This window comes from Ambystoma mexicanum, chromosome 6q (assembly GCF_040938575.1).
Source record: "Ambystoma mexicanum isolate Mex_15411 chromosome 6q, UKY_AmexF1_1, whole genome shotgun sequence".
Lineage (NCBI taxonomy): Eukaryota > Metazoa > Chordata > Amphibia > Caudata > Ambystomatidae > Ambystoma > Ambystoma mexicanum.
Genome location: NC_090937.1, coordinates 975,920,533 through 975,945,965, shown reverse-complemented (window position 1 = coordinate 975,945,965; position 25,433 = coordinate 975,920,533). Strand labels below are relative to the sequence as shown.

The following is a 25,433-nucleotide window of genomic DNA, read 5'->3' as shown; positions in this document are numbered from 1 at the left end:
ACCGTGGGCTATAGCTGACAGCACCTAACGGTCCGTGATAATCCCCTCCCATGCCTGGAGAAAATATGTTAACCGGCCCCCGACCGGGGATGCATGGGAGCGGAGCCTCTAGGAGTAGGGCCTCGACCACTTCCTTTGCCCCGACGTTGGCCTCTCTGAGCTTACTGCGTGCTGTAGCCAAAGGTTCCCTGAGGGGAGGACCAGTTGCTGGCTGAGGTATACTGTTGCTGAGGTTGTCGTTGGCCACGAAAAATGTGCCTATTGCCATATCCGCGTTTATTGGGGGGGTCTCGTAATTTGGTCCAGGGTTTTTAAGGTTTCATGCTCCTTTTTTGCTGTTTCCAGTGCGTCATCAACCGCCTTTCCAAATAAGTTGGAGTCCTCCAGGGGTTTGTTAATGAGGGATGCCTGAGTCTCTGGCTTGAACCCGGAGTTTCTAAGCCATGCATGCCTTTTAAGGAGTACGCCCTGGACTAAGGAACGTCCAGCCGTTTCCACAGCATCTAAGGTATTTTTAATGATGCTCTGGTTCACTTGAGTGCCTTCTGTAACGGTGGCCAAGAGACGGGTGCGAAGAGGCTCAGGGACTTCCTGAAGGCCTTCGCGCAAAAGGCCCCACTGGGTATCAGCATAACTAGCCAACAGGGTGGTATTGTTGGCAATACGCGTAGCGAATGCCGCCGAGGCTATAATCCTCTTCCCGAGAGCATAGAGCTTTTTCCCCTCTTTATCAGGGGGTGCTTCACTGGTGGACAGAGGAACCTCCGCCCTTTTCCTCGTGGTGGTCATCACCAGAGAATCTGGGATGGAATGACCCCTAATATATAAAGGATCTGAGGGTGAGGGGCTAAAAAGCTTCTCAATCCGAGGGTTAACACCCCTGACTAAGGCTGGTGTAGGCTAAGAGGGAACGAGGCGCCTCTTGATGGAGGCGAGGAGAGGAATGGCCTAGCTAGCAGGTAGCTTTTCTTTGATGATTTTTTCAACAAAATCAACCTCGGAGGCAGTCTCCCCCGTATCGATCTGAAAATGTGCAGCCGCCTTGCGTAGCATGGCATTAAACGTGGGTTGATAGTCCACAGGCGAATGATCTCTGACAAGATTAGTCTATGGAGAGCCCAGATCTAAAGCATCAGGGTCAGTTGACGCCCCCGGGGACTGCCATGGCTGTGGCTCAAACATGTCGGGGTCTTCTTCAAAGCCCCCTACAGGATCTTGTAAATCCTCAGTATCTATGAATTCATCATCCTCCTGTATAGTTCTTCCTCCTGGGGGTCAAAAAGTCTTGGAACTTTGGCTAGAGGGTCTTGACCTTGGCCTTTTAGGTGTGGTGTGCTCAGAAATGGACACAAACCTATCCAGCCTGTTCATACAGGTCTCAAATCTCTCCCTGGTCCAGTGTGAAGACCCAGAACAGTCTAGTGGCGGAAAGGCTTGCTCCTCTGTGGTTGGCCCACGCAGATGATGTGGTTCTATTGGACTACACTCCTGTAGGTCTCCAAAGGCAGATTGATGCATTTGGACACTACAGAGAGATAAACAAACTCACCCTAAAACCCACTAAATCAAATATAGTCAGATTCCATCCCAGGGGGAAACGGGTCCCAAGATTTGACTGGCGGCGCAGCGGAACATCTATCCCAGTGGTACCAGAGGTTAAATATTTGGGATTTGTGCTTACCTCATCCCTGTGCATGGCACCATTTGTGGACAGATTGAATAGTATGTCTGACCAACTTTGCTCCCATATGAAGAGAATAAACAGATTATACTGTAGGTTTTCTATACTCCCTTTGATCAGATTTTACAGTAGTAAAGTCATTGCTAAAATTCTGTATGGGATGGAGATTGACCCACGCTCCTGGTCTATTGATTGGGTGAGGATTGCAGTGAGAATTTGGAAGAGTATTGAACCCCCCATTATCTATTCCTATAGCTAGTTTGAGATATGAATTGGGTCTAACATCCTTGGCGGCCCACCAGGCTAGTAGACTTATCTTATACTTAGGCACATCTTACTTCCGGAGAAGGACACATTATACCAAGATCTATCTCTCCATTCACAGATGGGCGCCTCCTCTGCGTTGTCCCGACTGAGGGAAATTGTGGATATGACCCTTTGCAATATTTACAGACCACTGGAGAATGTTAAGGCAAACCCTCTGGATGTTAAGAAGGCAATACTGAATTACGATTGGGCATGTACTGTAGACACAATGCGTTCATCGCGTATAGCTGCCTCCTGCTTAATAAAGGATAAGCCCAGAGGGAGTCGCCCGGCCTATCTCTCTCCCAACTTTCGGACTCCAGTTGGAGATCAGAATTCCTCAGACTAAGGTTAAATCTGATACCTACCGGGGAGATAAGGGAGATTCGAGCAAGAACATGAGGGGGCCATATATCCCTAGGGTGTTGCCTGTGTAACTCTCAACAAGCCCAAACTCTGAAGCACAACATAATAGATGGTAATGCGGTCCAAAGCCTCCGGATAAAACACTTCTCTCGATTTGTATATTCTGATGAATGGCTGACATCTGCCCATTTCTGGGTAAGATTAGCATCGGGGCATGAGTTGAGTGTTTTTAATTGATGAATTAAGTCAAATGTTCAAATTTGAGATAATTAAGCTGCTGTGTTGGTTGACTTTTGTCGTTCTTGTTCTTTGCTTTGTTTTCCTGTATTTTCTAAGTTGTAGCACTGTTTAGTTGTGTGTTTTTCTATATATAGTGTGTATTTTGTATTTGTGAAAAGTAATTTGACTATAAAAAATACAATAAAAAAGAAGTGGGAGGGATGGCCTGCTGAACCAGCAGAGGAAGCACTTTTATTATTATTGTATGATCTTGAAGATGGCTGTAGGCCAACAGCTAGAATATATGAAGGCCTCGTGGGTAAATTCAAAACCGCACACGAGAGGCTGAAATGTAAATGGGAGCAGTATGTGGGATCACAGATTTCAGAATCGCAATGGGAGCAAACCTTGATTTTTGTTAAGAATGTGTCCTAGAACACAAGGTTTCGTCTCGTCCAGCTCAACATATTGCACTGTACATATATGGATCCTAGCAGACTGGCCAAATGTAATAAATAACTGGTGCCCAAGTGCCCTTCGTGTAACAAAGAGGGAGCTGATCTGATGCATATGCTATGGGAGCGCACTCAGGTGCGGACATTCTGGTTAGGCGTGGAACAGGCATGCAGGAGAGCTGGTATTGTCATATTCAAATGGAGCTCACAGGAGTGTCTTCTGGGAATATACCCTAGGCCCGCCAAATATAAACATGCGATTACGTTTATGGATTTGGCATGTGTTTTGGCAAAAAGACGCATTGCCATGTCTTGGAAGAGTAAGGAAGGCCTCCAAGATAACTAATGGCACAAGGAATTTGAATGTAGGTTTCTATCAGAGACAAAAGCGTGGGCTGGGGCCACACGGGGCTGGGCAGATGAACATTCAGATACGTTTGAGGCATGGAGAGGGCTATGTGTATCAATGTTCCCACCCTCCAATGACAAACCGCCTTGAGCAAAACTGGATACAGTGCTTAAGGTTGACAATACAGAGACTTGTTCATTGATGCATTGTGAGGTACTGTTTGCGGGTTCCTGAAGAACAAACCCATTCACATCTATGCCAGGTCCCACATGCCTAATGCCCCCAGAATTAGCTGGGGATTGGATAAGCGGTGCTCTTTGTTGTTTGTTTTGTTCAATCGTTGGTTAATGTGCTGTTGTATGCAAGTTTGAACAGCACAACCGACACCACGTGGTATATGTATAATCGGATCATTGTTAAAAGGCTGTGGAAACAATGCTGTTATTTAATTTGACTAATAAGCAATAGTAATGTTTGCTGATGTACCAGGGAAACAATGAAACCAATCAAACACATTTTTAAATAAATCCCTCACTGTAAAAGGGATTTCCCTGCAACAACAAAACTAAGGAAACGTCTGTGTCAGGCTGTATAAAGCAAAAGGAGTTCTCTATCCTATGCCCAAAATCCTAAACTGACCCTCACACCCTAAACTCAATATAAAGTGAAATGGGGAATGTCTCTTGACTGAACACCTGCAGCTTCCTTCCAAAGTTCCAAATATTAAGTCTCTAAGGTGAAGAAAAGAAAAATGAATAAAGTTCCACTAGAGAAGGCCCTTCCCTTCCCCTAGTCTCTTTCTGGTTATTCACAGTGTCACTTCTCATATTCCACAATCCCTTGAGTTTTCTCAGTTTACACAACACTTTACAGTCCTTTCTCTGGACCCGTGATGCCTTTTTCAGGAAGGGGTACGGTTCTACCTTTTTGGTCCAGAATTCAAAAAGGGGTGGGGGGGTTTCTTCCCCTGTTTTCTCAGCACTTCCTGGGAGTCTCTGCCCAGTTTCCACAATCCCAGGTTTTCTTTCTGGTCAGGGTTTTATTTTGCTATTTGGGTGTGGGTCTCAGACTCGCTGTATGCCAAGTTTACTCTCCTGCCAGGGCTTTTTGAGTCCTCCCAATATCCGAGTGCAATGCCCAGGTTCACACTCTTCATTAACATTCATTCGCTTCTGTAACCAGGTAATTCTATCTTTCATACGTCGGGCCACCGACCCTTCTCAAACTGTGTTAAATGTGCCAGCTCACTTGCTTGGGTTTTTGCTCTTTACTAATGGCACGCAGCATCTGCCCAGAAGCGCCCCTGTATCCCAATCTCCTTCGCTGGGCTTACAGGTCTTCTATGGCAGCTTCGGCGTCCCTTGTGTCTCACTGTTTGCTCTGCTGTCCATGTGCTGCCTGGGAGTGCATCTTGTTGGCTTTTTGGTTCCTGCCTGACCTTATCCTTCACACAGCAGCTCCTGTGGCGTGCGAACACTCTTTCACCTGACATCCTTGGACACCGTCCTCGCCTGCTTCTTTTGTCCAGTCTACAGCTCGCTTTCCTCCTGTGTCCCAACCAGCGCCAGGAGGCCAACTATCCTGTGTTATTCAGGTGTTTAATATTTGAATGTCCCAGTGCCTGTTAACATCTTCCAACGACTAGAAAGCAGCATGTGCTTTGGCTTCCAGTGATCCTCATCACTCCAGCCCTCTTACTCAACTCAGTGTTAAATAGGGGCACCGGGTGAACATAAGTACTTGCTGTTTCAGTGTTATTATAGGGGAAGGGAGGTACATAAGGTCGGTGTTCAGTAAATTGTGAAGATTCTTTATCCACACCACAATATGCCATACAAGAAAGGGGGAAAAGTAAATGGGTGTCATTAGGTCCTGATGAAACAGGGGGATACCATGTTTGAACTAGCAAGTCTATCCCACTCCCGATGAGGGTTGTCTCCCCTCATGTGGTCCTTCATCAGATATTTCTCCCCCTCCCCACCATGCCCCCCCCACCCCCCCCCCCCCCCCCCGAGGGTCAGGATCAGGTAGATTCTGCCTTTCCCTGGCCACATGAGGAGAGACTTTCCCTGGTAGATTCATCACATTAGCCAAATAACAAAGGTACGTGGATGAGCAGCCACAGCTTATTCTCTTAAAACGGTAATATTATCCCCATATATATGGTCGCCATAAATAATATCGCCGGGAAAAGGTCGCGGCGATATTATATGGGTGACCATATATATGGGAAAAAAAGGGGGAAAAAAAGAAAAAAAAATGTGGTGTTGCGGGGGTGTCCCCCACATGTTCCATGCAATAATGTCGCCACAAAAAACTGCCATTTTTCGGCGATATTTTTGCATGGCAAGATTTTTGTGGCGACATTATTACATGGAACCCTTAAAACACACTGAACAATTAAAGCAGGTAGTACTATCAAACAACATTTTATATACAAATATATGCAATCACTGTTAGGTTCTCTTAGCAGACATCAAATAACTTATCAAGCAATGCAGGTTAGTACTGTAGATGTAATACAATTATCGGAAGCATCACTCAAGGTCTTCAGAGATCAGGCAAAGGAGTAGGAGATACCTAGGCCAGCACTGGAGAGGATGTTTGGCCACTTCAGGAGTCATCTTGGGGTCATTAACTGCCTGCTCTTCTTTGAGGGATTCTTGGCTTCAACAATCAGGGACAAGCACTGGTTTCACATCCCCCCCAGTAGCAGACTTTTTGGCATCAGACAAATCCAGCCAGACAAGCACAGACAAATCCAGCCAGATAGAGACAGACAGACAGACACACAAACACACTAACTAACCCGCGAAAGCAGCAGCTTTCCCGGGCAACTGCATGACCTACCCGAGAAGGTAGGAAGAAGGCCAAATTCAAATATGGCCAAAGAACAAGCGAAAATCTTGTGGCACAGCCATTTTAGGGCACTAACCACATTTAGTAGCCGTATGAGCTAAATGTAAATGTGCACATCAAAAATAATGCTAAAACTGTAAAACTGTAACTGCTGCCACCAGCTTGTCTTTAAAGCCATGTTAAAGATGGAGGGTGGAAATGGAGATATTTGGGGACACCTGAATGACAGAAGTACTTAAAATGTTGTCCTGGAGTGTCTGGGGTCTGAATGACTATGTTAAACAAGTTAGGGTGGCGTCATACATGAGACGAAAGGGTGTACAGATAGCACTACTACAAGAGACACACCATACCACAGAGAGAAGTTAAGAGTGGGGTTTGGGTCAGTCTATTCCAGGTATGTGAGGGGTGCGCTCATCTGGTTTGCCCCAACAGTGCCCTTTTGGAAAATAGAGGTCTACACAGACACTGAAGGTAGGATGGCACTGATGCACGGTTTCCTGGACCAGACCGAGGTTTGCTCGATAAACACCCATGCCCCCAATCAGGACGCGTCCACTTTCTTCCGCTCCTTATTTGAAAAGCGAACCCCCTATCGAGGAATGGCGTGGATCTGGGGAGGAGATTTTAATTGTAACTTGGAGCCTGGTCTAGATAGGTCGGATGATAAACAAGGGACCCCATCTCCCCCTGCGAAGGTCCTGAGAACGTTGCTGGAGGATTTGGAGTTCATTCAAGGGTGCGTGATGTGTATACGCGCATCGATTATTTCTTGACTGCAATAGATCACCTGGGGAAGTTTGTGACGGCCGTATACAAAGGTAGGTCGCTGTCAGAGCACTCCTCTCTGACCGTAGGATGGACAATGAGCAATAAGCCGGCCTGATACACACATGGAGATTGAGAGCGGAGGCCTTTTGGGATGGACCATTTTGGCAAGGCTTAGCGCAACAAATAGAATAATATTTCATTATCAATGAGGGGAGTGTAAGTAGTAGGGGGGACACTGTGGGACACCTTTAAACTGGTGATAAGGAGGACTGCATCTGGTCGGATCCGAAGGGAGCTGGAGTGCGGTTTAGCTGATATTGAAGTGAACATTTTAATGGAGGAAAACGCCTCCTCAGGTAGCAGGAAGACAGAGTGTACACTCATTACACTAAGGTAGGAATGCATAGAACATTGGGATAGGCTGGAAAGATATAGTTTTGCTATAGAAGTTACTTGGGCAAGTTGATAAGCCGGGTAGACTACTAGCGTGGCTGTGCCACAGCACTAATAATCGCGAAGGGATTATAGAAATTGAGGATGAGTGCAGAGAATTATGGAGGTCACAGAGTGAGATTAACAAAACCTTTTTGGAGATACTACTAAAAATGATATAGTGAAGGGGGAGAAGATAAAGGCCAGGAGATTAGGGAAACTCTGATAGACATAGACCTACCCACCTTAAGCATAGAACAAGCGGAAGAGCATCCTACATTCTACCGCTTACGATAGAAGAGGTGCAAGGAGTGATTGCTACATTGCCCACAAGCAAGGTGCCATGGGGAGATGGCCTATCAGCTGAATTTTATAAAGAATTAATTGATGAAATTGCCCCGAGTTTGCTCCAGACCTTTGAAGAAGAGTATGAAAAAGGTAGTTTGCCCAATAGCATGGAAGAAACTATTATATTCCCAATCTGGGAAGGAAGGGAAGTATTGCAAATCATTCCGCCCGATATCCTGGCTTAATCAGGATACCATGATACCAAGATAGCAGCCAGATTGCGAAAAGTGATTGGGCTAATGAGCCATTCAGATCAGACAGGATACGTTCCGGGGAGGGCGACATCTGAGAATCTCAGGAGATTACACGCAGTCAGGGAAGAAACACAGGAGTGGGAGGAGGGGTGTGCAATAGTAGATTTAAATGCAATTAAGGAATTTGACTGTTAGGTGGGAGTAGCTATTCACCTCCTTAAGAAGCTTTGGAGTAGGAGTGTGGTTTATGAAGTGGATCCAGATGCTTTATTCTGGCCTGGTAGCGAGGGTACAGACAGGCAAATAGGTGTCACAGCAGTTTGCCATCCGGAGAGGACCCAAACAGGGATGACCTCTGTCCCCCATGCTATATGTTCTGGCACTGGAGCCATTAGCAGTGTTTATGAGAAGGGAGCTTAGAGACACAGGTCTCCTTGTAAACAGGACACACCATGTTTTGATATACGCAGACAATATGTTATTATACGTGCGCAGCCCTGAAGATAGCCTGGAATCCTATCTGGAAGTGTTGATAACTTTGCAGAGCAGTCGGGAATAGTGATAAGTAGGGCAAAATTCTACATATTTCCACTGGCAGCATGGGTAGGAGTGGCGGGCTCACGACTCCCAAACCTGGGATTACAATGGAAGGTTGATAGGTTTAGATATCTGGGAGTCAATATACATCATGCCACTAAAATGACCCACCAAAATAACACACCGAGGGTAAAAGACGGTATAGTGAAATCTATTAAGTTCTGGGAGAAATTACCCATCTCAGTGATGGGTAGAATTGCCCTGTTGAAAATAGTTGCCCTCCCCCGATTGCTGTATCACTTCCTGAATGTTCTGCACCTTATACCAAGGCTGTTTTCTAAAGTGTTGAATGGAATAGTGGGGGGGGGTTTATATGGGGATCAGGGAGGCCCCGGATAGCCCTGAATATACTATGTAGAGATAGTAAGGACGGAGGAATGAGACTCCTCCCATCTAGAATTGTATTACCTGGCTGGACAACTCCAACATGTTGCAAGGTGTTTGGCGGACATAGAGACAGTGGAGCAAACTCCCTACTTACTAAAAGAAGCGCTGAGGTTAGGAGAAAGTAGAATCAGAGAGCGTCTCTGGTCTCCTACAGCTGGGCAGGAAAATCTGGACTAGGACCAAGGTGTTGCTGAAATTAGAACCCTAACCTCCCCCCCCCCCCCTACACACACACACACACACATACATTGGCCTAGCAGCAATATATGGTAGAGATGTTGGAGATCTAGTACAGATTAGGACACAGTGTGAGGCCAAAGGGCTGGCGACAGTGGGAGACCTGTTTGTATCTGATAGGTTCTTGAAGTTCCAAGAAATAGTGGAGGAGTATGGAATAGGCAGATGACAGCAATTGACACACTCTAGATTGATGCACGAAGTAAAGAAAAGGTGGAAGGGCATTCCACTGCCCCAAGAGGAAGATAGCGTTCTTGAATTGTTGTTTGTCACTTCTGAGGGAGGGCACGGTGTGTCCAGGGACTGCTGGAAACAATAACAAGAGAGAAGCCCAAAGGGAGGACTAAATGGTAAACGGATATAGGCAGATAATTTACAGAGCCGGAATAGACCCAGGCATTAGCCTACCCCAAAAAAGGTCTTGAGAAATGTCTGACTGAAGTTGGCCCAACTGTACGTGCACCATAGGGCTTACATACCACCACACCTAATTTTGCAATGTCCGGGCTTAGAAGAGAAATAGTGTCCGATGTGCGGGGAGGGAAGTGCAGATATGATACATTTGTTTTGGGCATGCCCTGTGGTCAGAGAGTTTTGGCTGGAGATAGAAGAGAGGCTCAGAGGAGGAGGCATAGCCAATTATAAATGGACCCCGGAAGCCTGAACTGGGAGTGTTTAGGCGCCCTAAATATGCTATATAAGAAAACAGGATGATAGATCTTGCCTGGATATTGGCAAAGAGAAGGATTGCCATCGCGTCGAAATCGAGGGAGGGTCCCGGCAAACATGGGTGGTGGGGCAGACCATTAGGGGGCGCAAAGGAAATGGCTGCCTAAGCAGTCTTCTCCCTCACCCCCCATAAAATGAATGCCGGCATAGCGTGTCCATCAGGAGCGTTTTAAGGCGATGCTGGCGGGATCAAGTCCCTAAAAGTGGCAGGCACCGGCGATCCGAAAAGGAAAGCCTGAAATAGCAGTGCAGTGGCGAAAAGAGATCTGCAAGAGAGGCTCGGAGGGACATCTCAGTAGGGTGGTTGACGTGCTCGGTGGCCTATACAGACAGTAGCCACAGTGAGTGAGCCCTGCTATGGGCTGAGAAGCTGAGGAGGGAGAACACTGCTGGCGGCAACAGCGGGGCACCGGTAAGAAGCCCGACACCCACTGTGAAAACCAAAGCAGAGCTTCAATAAACAGTGAGGGAAGCGAGGACCAGGCTGCTTATGGTGCTAGTGGGAAACTGAGAAGAGAAGCACCCATTGCCGAAGCAGAACTTTTAAAAAGCAACGAGGTGAGTGGGGACCAGGCTGCATGTGGTGCTAGTGGCAACAGATGCGAGAGGCCACGAAGGAAAACCGGGAGGCCCAGAAGGCATTGAGCCGGCGCGAGTGGGAAGCAACCTCTGAAGGCTGCGGAAACGGGGAACGAGCTACCCGGCACAAACACAGTCACAATGGAAGGCGCACACGGCCAGTAGGTGCATTCAACTGGGGGGCAGAGAGTTCCTTGGGAGTGGGGTGCGCTCTGCCAACAGTGGACAATCACAATTGACGTGGCCCCTGGAAATCACCTTGCATGGCAGCTTTCTAAACAACCTTAAGAGGCAGGCGCAAAACGTCCTCCGTGGAACAGCCTTTTTCAAAGAAACACTGGCTGGGTGAGAGAGGTCAGACAGGAAAGGGACGCAGGCTCCCCTTAGGTGACATCCTTCGCTCTCGCGGTATAGCAGTGGACAGAAATGGCTAAACCCCAAGGACCTGGCATAAGGACAAGATAGACACGAACACAGAGGTCTGTGACACTCAAAAGGGCAGCGGGCGCCGGCAACACCCAGTGCGTAGCTGGAAGCTCAAGCAGGAAACACTGCAGCATTCAGATCTCTGGATCCAGCACAGAGCTGACAACAACACAAGGTACGAACAAGAGAGGCCCTGAAAGATCACCCAGCCCAGCAGCCACCGCCACACAGCTGAGAGTGCCCAGAAGGGAGCACCAGATCAGGCAAGACAGAGACATCCTAAGGCGTTAGAAAGGTCCAACAGCAGTGGGCGGTAGTTACAGAACTTCACACGTCCATAATTAGCTGGAACCACACAATCGTAGGGAGAGTGGGTACACCCCTTTATGAAGAAAATGTCAAGAGGAGGAGCAAAACGCAAGGCAGGAGCAGGAGATATTAAATCATTGCTAGGCATACAGGACAAAGAGAAGGCGAAAGAAAAAGAAAAGAACGCTAAAGAGACACTGGCAGAGATTCACCAACCACTTCCTGGGATGGCTAGCATGAACACCCCATCCTCATTTACCAAGGAGGACCTTATGGAAATTCTTTCCACGTTGAAAGAGGATCTCACAATGGAGATCCAAGCTACCAAGGAAGCAATGGTCAAAACTGTGGTTGAACTGAACTCACACATGATGGTGTTAGAATCTAGAGTAAACGAAGTGGAAAACATGATATGTGAACAGGCCCATGATCAAGCAGAGCTCAGTAATAGAGTGCTAAACATAAAAGAACAGCTAGAATCTATATGGTCCAAGCAAGAGGACCTTGAAAATAGGTCACACAGAAACAACATCAGGATACGAGGGCTACCACAAGATTTCCTGGACTAGGGCCTTGCTGATTACGTGCGAGATATGTTTTGGCAACTTTTAGAGGCTCCAGACTCAGAGGAAATGGAACTAGATAGGACACATCGAGTCTATACATCGATGCAACTGTGCCACAACCTGCTGCCAGACATGTTAACCAGAGTCCACTACTTCCAGCAGAAAGAGCATATCATGGCAGCAGCCAGGAGAAAAGAGCTGGTACAGTTCAGAGGCAGAGGTATCTCGCTTTATCAAGACAGTGCACCATGCACCCCAAGGAAAAGACAGAAATTACAGGTGGTGACAGCCAGCCTGGCTCCAGTTGCACAAAGTTCGATATCGGTGACGGTTCCCCTGCAAACTCCTATTTGAATTCCAAAACCAGAAATATGCGGTTGGGTCCAAAGAAGAGGCAGCAGACCTAATGAACGAGGCCCCAGAAGACCCAAGAAAAGGGAGCAGCCTTCAAAGGTGTCAGGATTGGACCAACAAAAATAACATGAGGAAACCTAGGAGAAGAATGTCAGAGACGGCATCTGCGGGTGAAGGACAATGACTGAGACGGAAAAGCATCTACCTGAAACACTGAAGAAGGGCTACTCCATCAGGGAATATCCAAGTTGGTCAGACCTACAGTTTGAATGAAAGGAGCTGCGGGGCTCCCCTGAGAAGTGTTCAAAGGTAAGAAGACGCACAAACCCTATTGCAAAAGCAAATATTGAAGGGGGAATGGGATGCCATGAGGGAATGGCACCCAAACGAAGGTCATCACAAATGACAGAAAAGTGGTCAATCGAGGTTCAAGTAAACAGTTTTAAGTTAAGGATATTATTGTCTTTTTTAGGGGGGGATTTTATTTTTCCTTTCTGCCAGTACCCTTTGTTATTGGTTCCATGCACTCACAACATCCCAATCATTATGGCCAGAAGTTGTCTCCAAAGGAGGCGCTCCCTGTCTCCCAAATCGCCTGGGTGAAGAGATCTTGGCACACAACTCATGATGGCGGCCCCTGACATAACATGCCTGACTCTAAATGTGCGGGGTCTGAACTTGCCAATAAAACGGAAAGCCATACTGCAGAGGTTCTCCTCCCTGCAGGCGGACTTGATCTTTGTACAAGAGTTCCACCTGCTAAAGGAAGACGAAAAGAGGTTCAAAACTAAAGCATACCCGCGAGCATATTTTGCGACTAGTGGCTTTAACAAGTGAAGAGTAGCTATGGTAATTCGCAAAGGTCTCCCATTACGAACAAAAGAGGTTCTACAAGACACACAAGGGAGATGCATACTACTTAAAGGAGAATTGGGGAATTGCAAAATCACACTGGGGCAATATACGTCCCGAATGAAAAACAGGCAGAGCTCTTAGGGGGTTTCTCAGAAGCGTTGGCGAACTTCATAGACGGGGAAATAATACTGGGGGGGGGGGTCTACTACTGTGTAGTAGACCAGACTTTGGACAAATCATTGGCTCCCACCACCAATGATGGAAACAACTACTATGCTATGACAACTCTCTTGAAAGAGTTCTCAGTGATAGAGACATTGCTCTTCATCCATCCCGGGGAGAGGGGATATACCTTTTACTATGCGGTTCACAGGGGCTTCTCAAGACTAGATGTCTTCCTAGTCTCCACTACCCTCATTCCAACAGTTGGTGAAATAGAGATCCTGCCCAAAGCACTCACAGACCACTTCCCAGTGATACTGAAGATAGATCTAGGACAGTGCAAGCCACGCCAAAAAAACCCTGGCGATTTAATGAAGCTATTTTAGGCGACACAGCTGCTAGGGCTTATACAGAGGAATCTATAACCCATTACATTCAAGAAAATATATATGACCGAGGGCATGGATATATGTACGGTGTGGGTCGCGGGGAAAGCAGTCCTCTGGGGGTTATCATAGGGCAATCAGCAGCCTGGAACAGAACTCAACATATGCTTCGGGGAAGATTAGAGGAGACAGTACAAGAGAAAGAGAAAGCACATGCAAAAAATGTAAATATGCGCACGCTACGAGACCTCAGAATAGCAAGGCAAGCCCTGGAAACTCACATGATGGGAAAGGCGGCACTGTCCCCACTTAGAACAAAACAATATTAATATTCCAGGAGTAACAAGGTGAATAAACTATGGCAGCACAAAACCTAGGAAAGCAGCGACTCACAACTATATTGGGGCCTTGATGAGCGAAGATGGGAAGAGAGAGGTCACGGAAGTGGGGAAACGTCCGCCTCACATCAGGGAAATGTTACCCAAATCCGAGACTTTATAGAGCAGGTACATCTCCCCCGAATCTCCAACACAATGAGAGAAGCATTAGAAAATCTTATAACGGCTCAAGAAGTAGCCCAAGCCATATGCTCACTTCTAGCTGGAAAGAGATGGGTTCACCAATAGATTCTATAAAGCTTTCGCTGGGCTCCTAATACATCAACTCACCACCCTATTTAACTCCTTCTCCAGGTCTGGGAAAATAACCAAATCAATGGCGGAATCCACAACCACTCTGCTACTGAAACCTGGAAAGGCCCCCGAGATTTGCACTGCATACCGCCCCATAGCCCTTCTGAACACGGACGCAAAACTCTATAGTAAGATCCTAGCTATAAGGTTGGGGGAAGTCCTCTCCCACATAATCAATGAAGATCAAACGGGGTTCATTAAGAATAGAGAGGCCCATGACAATATCAGGAGGGTAATCAATATGATAGCTGTGGCTCCTAAACCTAAACTCCCAGAAGGGGTGTCACTCCTGTCCCGGGACGCCAAGCGAGCATTTGACAGCATGTCATGGGACGTCCTACAGGCAGTGTAACTGGCATATTTTAACAAATTAATACTGGCGAACTTCCAACTACCAACCACCGTAGTCAATGTAAATGACAACGAGACAGCCCCAATCCCTCTGGGTAGGGGCACAAGGCAGGGTTGTCCATTGTCCCCCTCATTTTCGCATTAGCTAGGGAGCTCCTCGCACAAACACTATGAAATAGCTCCCCTCATAATTGGCCCGACACACAAAGTCAACACACAAAGTGGCACTGTATGCTAATGATCATTTGCTTTCTCTAGAAACCCTTGCAGTCGATCCCACCTTTATTGGAGCTTCTGGAAAGATTCTACATGGTTTCAGGGTTCCAGGTTAATCACCAGAAGTCAATACGAATAGCAATCAAAGAATCACCCGAAACCCCAACTGCAATGCAATCGATCTTCCCCTTCAAATGGGCAGAAGAGGAGTTTACATATCGGTGGGTACATATTACCAAATCATACAAAACCCTTATGGGTGCCAACATTCCCAAATTATGGAGGGAGACTAAAGCTGCCCTGAAGAGTTGAGAATTCCAAGAAATATCATGGTTAGGAAGGGTCAACGCAATCAAAATGACAATATTACTGAGACTCCTATTCACATTCCCGACTCTACCGATCCTCATTCCCAAAAGAGATCTTTTAGGCTTACAAAAAGGGATAAGGCAATACATTTGGAAAAGGAAGCCACCTAGAATCTCGCGCAAACTTCTCCTAAGATCGAAGGAGATGGGGGAATGGAGAGCCATCAATACGATACTTTTTCACAGCCCAGATCGCGCCAATGTTAGAATGGGCATTAGGAGACAAGAATGCCAAATGAAAACTAATAGAGCAAGACTGCACCCGTTGTCCCCTAGCCCACTTGCCATTTCTACCGAAATCTGCTAGGGACGTTCTACTGGACTCTACTCAAACTAAACTCTGTGTCTGGGACAAGGCTTGTGCACAATCGGGGTTTAAAATGGGCCTGGGGACTCTGTCACTGATACTGCTGAATCCGGAATTCTCCCCAGGAATGTTGAGAGGCCAACGTGCACAATAGGAATCACAGGGAACCTTAAGGTTTAGGGACATATATAAAGAAGGAATTCCCCTGACTTTCACAATGCAAAGAAATGTTTACATTATCAGAAACGGAACGCTTTAGATACACTCAAATTAGACATTGGGTTTTCAACAAGCGACTAATTCAAGCAGTCACATGCACCCTCAGAGGAATTGAACTCCAAGTCTTGGAGGGTCAAAACATCAAGAAAATATATAACTGTTACCACTCGTTAGAAAAAGGCCTCTAGTGAAGACAAACTTCCATACATGACAAGATGGGAAAAGGATATAGAAGCAGAGAACCCAAAGGAAGCATGGCAGAAAATATGGACCCGAACCTCCAAAAGCTCCAGATGTACAGTGTTTAAGGAATGTGCTATAAAAATATGCTTTAGACAGTACATGACCCCAAAAAGACTCCACACGATTTCACCCAATTACCCTGATCGTTGCTGGCAGGGATGTGGGCAACTTGGGGACTTCATACATATGTGGTGGCGTTGTCCTATAATACAAACATACTGGAAAGAAATCAAGTCAAAGATAAAGGACATTACTGGAACCTCTCTCCCCATGTGCCCTTGCATCCTACTGCTAGATGACGTGCCCGACGATGGTGGGTTACCAGCATCGGGCACCAGTGCAGACCTCATAACACAACTGTTGCTAGCAGCCAAACTGAACAGAGCACTTTTCTGGAAAACGACAAGGTCTGATGTTTTCATATTGGTGGGTTAAGATTTGGGAGATTGTGGCTAAGGAAAAACTGACTGCACATATAATAGAAAACATGACACGATTCTCAAGAACCTGGGCCCCATTCTTCGAATTTGTACAAGACAAGGAGCACATGTTTTTTTAGACCACAGACTCTGAAGCACCTACCACAAAACTAATGTTCTATATGAGGGGGAGACACCGGGGAGTGAGGGACACAAACAGCAAAGAATGCTGACCAAGGCACAGTTTGGGAGGCATACGTACTTTTGGAGGTTCGGGTCCATATTTTCTGCCATGCTTCCTTTGAGATCTCTGCGCCTATATCATTTTCCCATCTTGTCATTGAGCGGAACCAATTATTATCATTATTTCATTATGATTAGGTAACCTTACTTACTATTATGATTTGGAGGGAGATGTTATGAAATGAAGTTTTGATGTTCTCACAGTAAAAGCTATGTTGATGTGGACCTGTTCATATGTTCATAGAGATTTCAATAAAGACACAATTGAAAAAAATGGGTGGTGGGGAGATCTGACGTTGGTCCATGGCAGAGGCTACGGTGTGGTATGAGGCGATTCAGACTGGTAGGGAAGAAAACCTGGCAAACGTGATGACTTGGAATGCCTTGGAACATGCATTATTCAGCTCCTCGGATGATAAACCTCCCTGAACCTCGACAGTGGAGAGACAATAAGGGGAGGAAGGATCAGGGGCAAAGGGAACCCAACTGCTGAGTAGGGAGAATGAGTTCAGAGTAGGTCAGGAGGGAGGAGAAAAATGGGAACCGGTGAGCTTCTACCATGTGTGTTGTTGTTATGGTTTGTTTGTTTGTTTGGGTGGGTGGGTGGAACGGGGCGAGGTATGGGGAGGGGAAGGGAATTTCAGCTGAATATTATTTAAGATTTAACAAATGTGATGTTATACTGTGTTTACATAGTGTTAAAGGGAAAAAAACAACAATAGAGTTTAAATAAAATAAAAAAAGTATTGTTTAACTTCAGCACCTTTCTTAAGGCAACCCGCCAGCTCACAGCCATTCATCTTGGAGGCAGATGCTTCAGAATATGCGTTGGGGGAAGTCCTGAAACACCGTTCTACTAAAGGACTGGCACATCCCATTGCCTATTTCTCCAAAGCTTTGTTTACAGAAGGGAATTATTCAGTGCTGGAAAGAGAGCTCCTAGCCATCAAGTTAGCTTGTCAAGAGTGAAGACACTTGTTGGGAGCCACATAGCCTGAGAAGATCCGAACAGATCGGAATCTACAAACCTAGCAAAACTACAGCCGTCGGGCCCATTGGACCAACTTATTTTCTCATTACCGGTTTACCATAACCTATATTCCTGGGTCACATATTCTCCTGGCCGATACATTATCCAGAAACGCATTACAGTCTATGGTGGAATCCCCTACTAAAAAGTACATTCTGCCCCATGCCACATATGTCTTTCTGAACGAAACATTCCTTCAATAACTTCAACAGGTTTCAGTTCAAAACCCTCCGGGTGATCGTTGGAGAGAACGTCTGAGTTGTAAGGATGGGTTTTGAAGCCATTGTCTCCGACAGAGGAGCTCAGTATACGCCCATATTTTGGGGTGCCCTGTGTAAACAATTGGGGATGCCACCTGCGCTGTCCTCTGGTTATCATCCAGAGACGAATGGCCAAACAGAGCGTCTGAATGAGACCCTAAAGCAATACCTCTGTTTCACCAGTAAGGTGCAAGACAATTGGGTATCCCTTTTACCCTCAGCAGAGTTCTCATATAACAACACAATGCACTCACTGATACGCGCCAAACACCATTTGACTCTACTCATGGATTTAGTCCAAAATGGTTGACCTCAATTCCTACTGTATGTTCAAACATACCCTCAGTGGAAAGCCTTCTGCAAGACATTGATGCTACACACCAGCATATGCTCTAATCTTGCAGCACACGCAACCTATGGGTAAAAAACATGCAGACAAGAAACGCACCTCAACACCTTCCTACAAGAAAGGAGATCGCTTTTGGCTTTCCACCAAGCATCATAGGTTGAGTGTGCTGCAAGCTTCGAGCAGTACGCTGGTGTGTAGCATACATTTCTTGCAGAAGGCTTTCCACTGAGGGTATGTTTGAACATACAGTAGGAATTGAGGTCAACCATTTTCGTATCCTAGAAGCCTTTTTGGTTCTGAAAGAAATATATCCTGTGGCCTTTCCCATTAAGCTGCCCCCTTCTTGGCATCGAATTCACCTGGTATTTCATGTCTCTCTCCTTAAGCCATACCAAGGTGCCAGACCACTCTGAACATTAAAGCAAGCTACACTACCTTTGACAATCACTCATCAACAGTTTAACTTCACTCGCGTCTCATATCACATACGTTTTAACAATGTTCGTTCCAGCGCTCGCCATACAATGTTGCTGCTTGCAACCTTGGCTTCAACACAGACCGATTTTGTATCATCTGTCTCCCCCAACTCACAGACTGTTGATTTCATTGATGCGCCAAGGACAGTACCACGGTGGCTGGTGATTCTCCCTGTCTTGATTGACGCAGGAGGGCCTGGGGTATCTCCCACACACAATGCAGGATTCTTCAGCCTGTTTTCCTGGTCTTATGTTTTCCAATCCTGAGGACTCATTAAATCAACGGTTACTTGTCAAAAAGGTCAAGGGTACTTCCCTCCTTGTGATCCCTTTCTGTTTCGCTGTATTTCTTCTCTTGTTAAACTGCCATCTTGGAACTGCTGTTTCCTCGTGGGTTTTGCCTTGCTCAGAGTGTGCTCTTGTGCTCCGCCTTTTATCCGTTTGGGGAAGTATAATGGAAGTTAGGTGTGAGTAATTGTCGATAATTGCCTGGCCATGCTATTGGTACATGTCAGGTACAGGGCTCGGGTGTTAGTCTGTTTTCCCTTAGAGCGGGCTGTCAGTGAGAAAGTATTGGTGTTGAAAGAGGGGGATGAGGGTAAAGTTCCTAAATATCCTACTGGGTAGGATGGGGTAAATGTGTTACAAGGAAGAGGATACTTCGTCTCACCACCCGGTGTTCCACTCCCACTCACCGAAGACCCCTCACCAAGGTGATCCTCCCGCACTGGTCCACTCCAGGAACTGGATCCAAAAGGGATGGCTGTGTCTTGGCCACCTGGATGACAGCTCCCCGGGGACTCGTGGGTGAGACACCTTCTGGTTTCTCACAGGTTCCATCGCCAGTTTCCTTGGAAACCAGGTAACCCCTGGTCGAGGGGAGGGGCATACTGTTAGCGTTTCCAGTCAGTTATTGGGTCGTTGGAAATGCATCTCATTACTATGGCAAACGTTGGCAGTTACGGTAGCCCATCCAAGATGTCTGCCTCACGTTATTCACGTTCAGTCATGGTATGCCGTGACGTAGAAGGAAACTGCAGAATTAACGGAATCCAGGGCTGGGGCTGGCGCGTCACAACTTTATTTCTTCGGGATACAGTGGCGCTAGTTTCCCTTGTAAGAATCTACCCCTCAGAAAGCTCTTATGCTTTACCTGGTCTTCCGTTTCAATTCCTGGCTTTCTTCTCCATACAGGATTCCTCCTCACTTGCTGCCTCGTGTACCTCTGTCTCTCCGCTACTCTCGCCTTCCACTTTTGTTCGTTTGGACGACACCTACATCCCGGGGGGTGGATCATCCAGCTGGCTCACCGTCACGTCTCTGCTCAGTGGAGTCACGCTTCAGCATTCTCTGGAAATGCTTCAGCAATTGGATCCCTGGAAACGTGGACTTCTTCTCTACATCATCACTGATCATCCAGAGGTTTTTTGTGTCCCAGTTCTGGGCTTTTTTCCTCTGTTTTGTGAACTGATCTTCCCAGTGGCTCCCCCTCGCATTCATTATATATATATATACATACCAGATAACACGGTGGTTTCTAGAGAAGAGAGGTCTTAACTCTACTCATCTCCTTCCAAGAAGTCATCTCAGGTAAGGCCCGTCATTGATAATCGCTTCCCACCCCTTGTCTATATGTGTTTTGTGTCTATCACCAGGTAGTGGAACTACAACAAAGTAGAAATGGGTTGTGTCAAGTAGGGCAATGCACTATATGTTGTGTAGGCACAAGGCATTTTTAACTGGTTATTAGAATGTATGCCCACCCCTTGTGTCACTATATGCCTCTCTCTACATAGTGGACCCACATTTAAGTATAGGGGTGAGGAGAGTCCTCAAATACATTTACCGTTTTATAATACACCGTGTATTTGTATGCTGGGTGTTCTGTGCAAGTACTTATTTAACTTGATATTTTTATATGTGCAGCATAATGTGTATATGTTTCAGTATTTCAGTGTAGTGTATTTTTGACGATGGATAAGTCTCTGTAGACTAAGCGTACCTTTGAGTCAGCCTGCTTCCCTTCCTGGGAGTTAAGCCTGATCGCGCTTACAAAACCGACTTTTAAGAGAAGATTTTTCCTTTTTTTGCTGGATGCTTTTGCTCTATACTAGGGTAGGGTTCGTGGATGTAAAGCCCTCAACAGGGGGGTTGTACAAAAACTGCTTTAACATTGGGGAACAAATACTATGTATGATCAAGCTTGCGTAATTTGTTTGTGCAAGAACACATTGTCAGTTAAACCATGTATAAATCTTGTGGAAAAATGACCACTGACTATTTCGGTGGATTGGTGAACAATTAATTAGTAAAAAGTGAACAGGAAAAAACAAACCACCGACAGTACAAGATTTGGGTGCAAGTTAGAACCCCCTCCCTCCGTGTACTTTTCTCTCATACCCAAAAGAACACATACATTTCAATGGAAGGGGTGGTCCAGACAGGGTTAGGAATCCTACTGAAACAATGTTGCAAGCAGGGAACAAAGACCCCCCCCCCATCATAAAGGTTTTTGATACAAGCTACGCTCTTACATGTAGACAGTGTTATCAGGGAGGATAGCATAACATGATACATTTAGTGAAGTCAAATATACTTCTGAAAGATTCACACATGCTCTGAGGCAGGCGAGAACACTTATAACATGATGACTTCCACCTGCTAATGCTGCTTTCACTAAGAAAGCGGGAGCCTAAAACACGCTTAAATATGCCAAAAGTGAAACACGTCAGCAGGGAGAGATGTGAAGGTGAGTATAGCTACTGACGAAGCGAACAGCCTTCATCACAAAGACATGCGCAGTAAAGCCTAAAGCCTCACCTTGCACAAGCAAGAAACAGCATTTAAACATGGTAGTTTGCAGTACCTCGTCAATATTATGATGCAGTAATGTCAAAGGGGAGTACATAACATTTTCAATTCCAAACATTCCCCCACAATATTGTGAGGGGTCAGAAATGTGAGGTAGACGACTTTGTGAAGGTTTTTCAAACTCCTTTTAGTTTATTAAACTCGAACAGTGTTTGATAAATGCCTCACTATCCCTACCCTGACAAGGATTTCCCGGCCTAAAATAAACTGAAGGAAACGCTCCAACACTTGTACATACAACAAACTCAATAAGGTAAAATATGGCAATTCAGACACAACAAAATCAGCAGTTACATTGAAGATCAAATATCTGTTTCTCGTTATAACCTGGGTGAATCTCCCTTGTCCAGATTCAATCAGGATTTCAACTGACAGTTCAAAAGAATAAGGAAACCCTGTCTTGCAACAAAGTTCCAATATGTCTTTCAACTGAATTTAACCAACAGTTCAAAATGTTCAACAATGGTCTCTCCACCAGAGTTTAACCAACAGTTCAAAATGTTCAACAATTATTTGGTCCCTCCACTTGAGGCAGAGAGTTCTACACAACTTTTCTTCCAAGTTTAAGGAAGTTTCCACAGTTCATCAAAAACAACAAAAAGATTTCCGTCAGGATGATTGTGTAATAATTCACAACACACTTGCATCAGAAATGTTGATTTGTCAGGATGTTCACACAATGTGCTTTTGTGGACTTGCTGCTTCTTCAACACTTTTAACCACAGCACAGTACTTCAATGACTTGTGCCTGGTCCACTCACCTGCCAGGCCTATACTACAAGGTCCCTTGTCCTGATGTACTCCCCTGCCAGGACTAGCAAAACTACTACTATGTCTACAAGTACTCTTGTGATTTAGTTGTATCGTCATACAACTCAAAAGGTCTTATAATTTAAAACAACAATGTGAACTACTTCTTTGGGAAACACATGAGACACATTGGTGCTGTTTGTTCTATACTATTGATTGCCACATGCAATGCAGGTTATGCTCCTCTCCTCCGGTACACCTTTTGTCAGAAGGGCAGCCTTCCTGCCTCTCCTGTTTGCCCACTGTTACATTAACCAAGAGTGGACAATGGATTTTTCTCACTTCTGATTCTCTTTGTCCTAGGCAATACTTATTTAGGTCAGTGCCTGCTTTTGCCACTCTCTTCCTCTGACAATAGGGTTTACAAACAAGTGGTTTCGTAATTGTTCCTTCTTAGCTTTGAAAATTGGTGGTTTATGTCTGTTTCTAGCAATATTCCCCCCTTTTAGTGTTGGTAAATGTTCTGACCTTTAAACTCACCATGATAGTCTGCTGGTCTGCTTGCCAAGCTCTTATACTGCCACTTTCACCACTTTATATTCTCTTGGTAGGCAAAAGAATTATCTTTCTGCTTTACATCAGTTCGGCATACTACATATTTATGTTTCTGCCACATTGCTTCTTTTTCTAATAGTTCAGTATTCAAAAGACATGTTTGTGCAGTTATGGAGCGCTCCCAGATCACAACACACATGTGAACTCAACGGGTTTGCTGTGCGAGTCCGCTCGCCTTACTGCCTTCAGTTTCCTGGCTTCTTCTGCTCTAGGTGAAATGGAAAACAGCCTTGCTTGGTTTTCCGTGGCCCACACTGAGCAAAACAGGAGCGTCTTGTGCTCCAAATCCTCTCTGGTGCTCACCTGACACCAGTGTCTGCCTTGCTGGGAGGAAGCCTTCTTGGCTTCATGCTTCCCACAGCGCTACCCCTGCACCATGATCTTCAGGGTGGAAGCCTGTAAAAACAGCGCTTCCCGCTGTGCAACCTCAACAATGATGTTCAGGGGGAAAGCTTGTACCTGTAAAGCTGCACCATCTTTACATTTCAGGTCTCTGAAGGAAAAAACCATCTCAGAACCGACATCCATACTCCAAGCCACAGCAGTTCCGGCATATCTACGCTCCTTCGGCTGCAACTTCTGCAATGTGGAGTCTTTCCAACCACTCCACTTTCCAATGCTACTCTTTTCTAAGGCCTGCACCTGAGGGTCCTTTTACGCATCCCAACTTCCCCAGGTGTGGGTTATTAACCTTATTAACTGGAAAACTAGGGTCTCTGCATCCCTCTTCTTCGTCCTAGTACTTTTAGCATCATGGGACTTGAAGTCCCCAATGTTCAAGTTACCTATTTCAATAATGTCAATCTTACAATACACCATTAGATTTGTTGGGTCTCTGGGAAAGTTATAAAAGGGGTTTTCCCATTCGTCCTGACCTGCTCCCCACCCTCTGTGAACCTCCTGCAGACACCACACCCAACGTTGGGATCAGGAAGCATCTGCTTTTCCCTGGCCACATGAGAGGGGTCCCAGGGTTTCCTGGTGAATCCTCTCTGATTAATCATAATATGCAGTCTTCCCCCTTTGTAATGCTGATGTGTTCAATAAAAATGTTTTTTTTAAAACCATTGATTTCCCTTAAAACCTTTGAATATATCAGTACTGTCTTTGTTCAATCAGCTGGATGTACACAACAAATACACTAGTCTGAAAGGAATTAACAAACCTCTATTTTCTTTCCCACGTCTTCAGTCTTAGCAGCAAATTTAAATGTGAATTTTCTCGTTTTTCCAGGAACCAGACACAAGGTCCCTTGTGGGGATTGTTCCATAATCTCACTTGCTGGACATGCGTGTTCTACTACACAGTACTGGTTGTAGTCCTAAAAAAAGAAACAATACATTTAGTTTAAAATGTTAAGGGTAAAATACATTACATGGGGCTTTATGCATTACAGCATACATAATGGTTGAAGTTATGTTATTTGGACAATTTTGATGTTAAAATACCGAAGTAAAAATCATTTAGATTAAAAAAAAAAGGTTACTTAACTGTTGCAGAAATTGTGCGCTTTGTACACAATAATTGCATGTATGGAAAAAAGGCCACTTTAGGAACATGCCAAACCCATATGAAACAAAATAAAAGACACATACTCCCCTCCAGTATACCACCATACACACCAGTCTGCACTTCCAATATGAATACTACTTGCCAGGAGAACACAGAACAGCTTAAATAAACCCGACCATTGGAGAAGAGGAAGGATTGTTTTCACTAAATGGCATTTGGATCAAGAATTTTGAGGTTCTGGCAAAATGTATGCAACTTTGGCCTACACTTAAGCCAAATTGGGTAGAAAGTATCAGCATTGAAATAAGGAAGACACTTTAATAAAAAGAAACAATTTTAAACATTTTATTATGGTTTTATATAACTTTACAGTACAACAATGAAACAATGACAGACCCTCCCCTCCCCCGCCCCCAACCCGGGGCTCAATCCCCAGGTGCTCAATTTCAAAGGCTGCCTCCATTATCTCAACTTCTATCGCTTGAGTCTTCTCTCCCTTCCAAAGGTCTGCCCTTACGCAAGGGTCCATGTAGTCCAGTTCCTATGTTCTGTGAAAAAGTGTCTAGTGGACCAAGGTCCCACCATGTTCAGTGTGGTGCTCTGACCCCTCTACCATCTCTCTACCTATCCCTAGCTTCTGCTCCAGTCCCTAATTCCACCCAGTCACTTAAATCTCCTTGGGGAGGAAAGTTATCCAGAGAGGCTCGCAGATCATGTAACAGTACGTTCTAGGCCGATCCCTTGTTTTCGGTTCCCCACCTTCCTCCCAAGGCCTGTACAATCCGTTGCTCTGCAGCCACCCATCTTTGTGCGTTGAGTCGGACACATGGGAAATTTCCATGAGGCATTTCCATGAAATTGCCAACCTCCTTTTCTCTAGGAGCAATAAGAGGCCAGCCATTCTCGTACATTAATACTTTCGGTTCCACCCAAAGCTATATTCCC

General features: G+C 45.6%; 1 protein-coding gene across 2 annotated transcripts in view; it reads right to left on the bottom strand.

Moving 5' to 3' along the window:
• TRAPPC11 (trafficking protein particle complex subunit 11) overlaps positions 1-25,433 on the bottom strand; it is a 1,974,021-nt gene that overhangs the window by 1,083,254 nt on the left and 865,334 nt on the right. For both annotated transcript variants that reach the window (XM_069631477.1, XM_069631476.1), the window contains exon 19: positions 24,142-24,297. In XM_069631477.1, coding sequence (XP_069487578.1) covers positions 24,142-24,297 — 156 coding nt within the window. The remainder of the gene's footprint in view (positions 1-24,141; positions 24,298-25,433) is intronic.